The sequence below is a fragment of the Grampus griseus genome (assembly GCF_964374135.1).
Source record: "Grampus griseus genome assembly, chromosome: 10".
Classification (NCBI taxonomy): Eukaryota; Metazoa; Chordata; class Mammalia; order Artiodactyla; family Delphinidae; genus Grampus; species Grampus griseus.
Genome location: NC_139004.1, coordinates 102,474,941 through 102,479,698, shown reverse-complemented (window position 1 = coordinate 102,479,698; position 4,758 = coordinate 102,474,941). Strand labels below are relative to the sequence as shown.

General features: G+C 66.6%; 1 protein-coding gene across 1 annotated transcript; it reads left to right on the top strand.

Annotated features, from left to right (window-relative positions):
• The first annotated feature begins 3,166 nt into the window (after positions 1-3,166).
• Positions 3,167-4,550, top strand: H1-10 (H1.10 linker histone). The gene has a single exon (XM_082664931.1). The coding sequence runs from the start codon at positions 3,491-3,493 to the stop codon at positions 4,130-4,132; it is 642 nt and encodes a 213-aa protein (XP_082521057.1). The 5' UTR covers positions 3,167-3,490; the 3' UTR covers positions 4,133-4,550.
• The last annotated feature ends 208 nt before the right edge of the window (positions 4,551-4,758 follow it).

The window sequence follows — 4,758 nt, the reverse complement described above, 5'->3', positions numbered from 1 at the left end:
GCACGTTTGGGGAGAAGCAGGATTGCAAGAGAAAATGGGGAGTTTTTGTTTCAGCGAGGACACAGAAGAGATGCTTTTTAGACATCCCAGGGGAAGCGGTGGGCAGTCCGCGGCGCCTGTTACTCGGGAGAGAGACAGAAATGGGCGTCACCAGTGTACGAATGGTGTTTGGAGCCCAGGACTGGAGGAGCCTGCCTAGGGAGAATATGTACCCCCGGCCCCGGGGAAGGGGTGGCCCTCTCCACCAGGCCCTGGCCAATTCCAGGTGCTCCTTTTCCCATATTTTGGCATTTTCCCATTGGCCACGTGAGGCCTTCCCCACCTGTGACGTCCTTAGAAGGATGGCAGGGGGCTACCCAGGCGCGTTCGGTTCAAGAGGCATCCCTGAAGGCCTAGCGTCCTGGAGAACTGGGTAAAGCTGCTAACTGCCACCCAGGCCTCCGTGTCCCCACTTGTATAATGAGGTCACTGGGAGGAAATCGCCTCCCTGCCCACTCCCCAAGCCTAGAATTAGTCTCCCTGAGCCCTGGGCCCCAGGCAGCAACCCGCCTCCGGGCAGGCCAAGGAGCCCAGCAGGGCCGGTGTGTCCTCCCTGTGGACTGCCCTGCCTGCATGTGTCCATTCCCTGCTTTGATTCCTTCTCTCCTCCAGTTACGGCCAGGCCTCCCCCAGGGCAAGGGAGCCTCCCGGCACCCTTCACTGAACTGTTACTCAGGCCCTGCACCCTCTGCCCACTCCCCCCAACCCACCCCGGTCAAATCTTCAGATTTTTAAAAGGGAAATCTGAAATCTGGACTGCATTTCTACTGAAATCGCCTGATTTTTAAATCCTGGAAGTAATTCAGGTCTTAGTAAAACACCAGGCGAAACAGGCAGGGTCCAGGCAGAGGGTCTCAGCAGCCGGCTCTGAGGACCAAGCAGCTTCCTGAGGGAGCTGCACTGGACAGACCGGCCCTTCTTTCTTGAAACTCTCTCCTCCTCGGCTTCCAGGACACCAGCCACGCCTGGCCGTCCCTTCCCCTCTGACCGTTCTTTCTCTGTCTCCAATGGGCAGCCTCCCTCTCCAGCCAGCCCCACATCCTTCCTTCCCCTCCGATGACCCGGGGAGACAGCCCTCACCCCGCCTGCTGCTGCAACCAGCTCGATTCACATTTCCAGCGACCTGGCCCCCTCCACGGCGACGGCTGGGCAGGTTTCAGTCGGGGGTCCTTCTGGGCTATCACCCTCTGCTCTCCCTTTGACCTTTCAGAGACCCAAGCTGGAGCCCCTCGTGCCAGTCGCCCGGGGGCCCTGGGCCAGCTCTCTCGTGGGCGCCCCTGCTCCCACTCGACCTCAGTGCGCCCTGGTCCTCCTGGGAGGGCCGCCACGCCCACCCCCAGCACACCCACCCTCTGCTCACTCCCAGGGCTTCTGCTCCCAGGCAGACCCCTCGGGGGCACGGGGTCTACATCTCGCTGCTTCTCACCCTGCACACACCCTGCATCTTCGGAACCCAAGATCTTTGCTCAAGCCATGCAGTATCTGCAAGCTCCTTGCCACTGCTCCCTATTCCTCCCAAGGCTCAGCTCTCACAGACCCGTGTCCCCCCCCCCCCCACGTTAGGAACTTCGGATGGTCTTTCGTCACCTGGGCTGGGCTCGCTAAGCGGCCCTCCTCCCTGGGAGAGGGTCTTGGCCTTCTCTGCAGGAGCCCGGGCTGAGATCCATCTTCCCTCTCCTACGGGCTGTACTCTCTGCCCCCTTTTGTGGCTCAAGCCCCTGATCCCCGCAAACACCCCACCAGCCTCAATTTCCTTCTCCCCTGGGGCTTATTCCCCAGCTTGTCGGAAAGCAAATGGGGGCCGGACAACCGCCGTGACAGGGGGAAGCACAGACCGCTCAGGGGGCCTGCTGGGTCAGAAGGCCCGAAACGCACCCCGCTTTTTTGGCTTTCACGGGCTGCACCTCTTCTCACCCCTGGAGCTCCAGTCCAACCCCCACCCCGTCCCACCCCCTCTCCTCCATGCTCGGGCCTCAGGGAACTGTTTATCCTGCTGTGGCCGTGGCCGCGGCCGCAGGATCCGGGCCTAAATCACTCACCCCAAAGGGATCCGCCCTCCTCCCGGAGCGTCTCCCCGTGGCCTCAGCTCCCCAAGTGGGGGCTCCTTTGGCTTCGAGAAAGATGGTCCAGCGCCTCCTCCGCACCCCCAATACTGGACCCAGCGGCAGGGCCACCAGATTTGCACAAGCCTCCGCGTGGTACCCGGAGAGGGAGCCCCCGCTCTCAACTGCGCTCCCCACACGGGAGGGGGAGGGGTGTGGCCCGGAACGAGGAGCAACTCCCCTCCCCCATCCTCTCCGGGAAACCGTCCGGAGTCCGCGGCCTTCCCCTCTCTCCCAGCCGGAGCCGCCATTTGGCTTTGGGGGGGAATGATGGAGGCTGCTCACCCACCATAAAATGGGGCACTTGTAGCATCTGCGGCGGGGGCGGGGGCGGGGGCGGGGGCGGGGGGGGGACGGCGGCTAGGAAATGTCCCCAGAGAAGCACCTGCGGTCTTCTCCGCCGCCTCCCGCGTCCTGCCCAGGCCCCCGAGGCGTAAGGAGACCCCGGGCGCGCAGGGGAGGGCGCCAGCATCCGCTCTCCTCTTGCACTCTGGCGGAGACCCCCCTCGAAGCCGTCCCGGCTCCCTCCACACTGCCCTAGCCGACCGCGTGAGGGCGTGCCCTGTGTTAGTTCGGACAAATTAAAGCGCGTCTAGCGGGCAGGCCAGGGCCCCCCCGGACGCGGTCTGGCCTCGGGGGCCCGTGGACCACTCTTGGCTGACTGCCGCCGAGCTCCGGGCCGCGGGGCCTCCCCGGGGGCCCGCGCTATTCGGCCCTAAATGGGGTGCCCCCCTCCTCTCGCGCTCCCGCAGCCTGGGGTGCGCCCCTCCGTTCCCCTCTGCCGAGCCCTTCCTGGGCGCGGGCCGCCTCTCCGCCACGCCGCAGGCTCGGGCCCTGTCCGGGGCGCACGGCGGCGGGCGCGGCGGCGCCGGGGAGGCGCGGTCTGGGAAGCCAGCGGCCGGGGAAGGGGCTCCAAGAAGCACAAGTTGGCGCTGGCCCCGGACCAGGCTGTTGTTGTTCTCAACGTGGTCCGCCGTAGAGCCATAAAAGCAGAGCGGGGCGCCCTCCTCACCAGAGCCCAGCGCGCACGCCCAACGAGCTCTGGCGGAGGCGGCGACGCTCGCGAGGCCGACTAAACCCGCTCCGAGACGATCCCCGCTTCGGCTACCTCGCGTCGGACTCCTGCGCTCCGGCCGACCCCGCGCCGGCCCCGGCTCGGGACCCCCGCTCCGGCCGGCCCGGCCCCCACCCCAGCCCTGCCGCCCGGCCCCAGGCACGGCCGCGGCCGCTCCCGCCTGGAGCCGCCGCGCGCCCCCAGCCCCCCGGCGCCCCCGCGGCCCCTCGCCTTTCTCTTCCCGGCGCGGCCCCCGGGCTTCCGCGCCCCGCCCGCCACCAACCCGCTCGCCACCATGTCTGTGGAGCTGGAGGAGGCCCTGCCGCTAACGACCGCCGAGGGGGCGGCCAAGAAGGCGGCCAAGGCCGGCGGCTCGACCTCGCTGTCCCCGTCCAAAAAAAGGAAGAATAGCAAGAAGAAGAACCAACCAGGAAAATACAGCCAGCTGGTGGTGGAGACCATCCGCCGACTGGGCGAGCGCAACGGCTCGTCGCTGGCCAAGATCTACGCGGAGGCCAAGAAGGTGGCATGGTTCGACCAGCAAAACGGGCGCACCTACCTCAAGTATTCCATCAAGGCGCTGGTGCAGAACGATACGCTGCTGCAGGTGAAGGGCACTGGCGCCAACGGTTCCTTCAAGCTCAACCGCAAGAAGCTGGAGGGCGGCGGGGAGCGGCGCGGAGCTCCAGCGCCCGCCTCCGCCCCGGCGCCTGCTGCGCATAAGGCCAAGAAGGCGGCCCCGAGCGCGGCCCCTGCGCGGCGCGCGGACAAGAAGCCCGCCAAGGGCCCGCAGCCCGAGAAGCGCTCGCACAAGAAGGGTGCCGCCTCCAAGAAGGACAAAGGCAGCAAGGCCAAGAAGGCGGCAGCCGCGGGCGGCAAGAAGGTGAAGAAGGCGGCCAAGCCCAGCGTGCCCAAAGTGCCCAAGGGCCGCAAGTGAACGCGGGGTACCGGCGCCCGCTTTTCCACCCCGACTGCACGTAGGTTTTGCGCGGGGCACCGGCCCGGGCCGCCGTGCGCGCTCCAACTTCAGGGGACCCGGGCCCGCACCGGGCTGCCCATCCCCCGCGTGGGAGCGTTTTTTTGTTTGCTTTAGATTTTTGAAACGGCCCTGGCGATGCTCCTATTGGCTCTCGCCCTTGGCAACGGGTGTCGCCTTGGTTACCGGGCCCTGAAGGCCGCGCCGCGCGTGCGCGCGAGGACGCGAGGCCGCTCAGTCCTTCCCGCCCCCGCCCTGCCTGTTTCCGGGCGCGCGCCGAGCAATCGCGCGGGGCGCGGGGCCGCGCGGCGCTCTTTTTTCTCGTCGCCGTTTTTGGGGCACAATAAATTGGGCACAATAAATTGTTTAAACCTTTGAACCGCTCTTGTTTTCTTCCGAGTGGAGTAGGGTTGGGCGTGGCCGCCTCGGGGCTTGGGCTGGATGGGGGGCGGGTCCCCAGCATCCTGGATCCGTTAGAGGTGCAGGCCCGGAGCCCGGCATGAGAGGGGGCCGGTTGGTCCCCGAAGGAGGTGCGGAGTTTACCTTGGTAGATAGGCAGTTGGGTCCACCGCCTGGGGGGTGGGGGA

Excerpts from the sequence above, each read along its gene's own strand:
- H1-10 (XM_082664931.1), top strand. The coding sequence starts at position 3,491 with ATGTCTGTGGAGCTGGAGGAGGCCCTGCCGCTAACGACCGCCGAGGGG.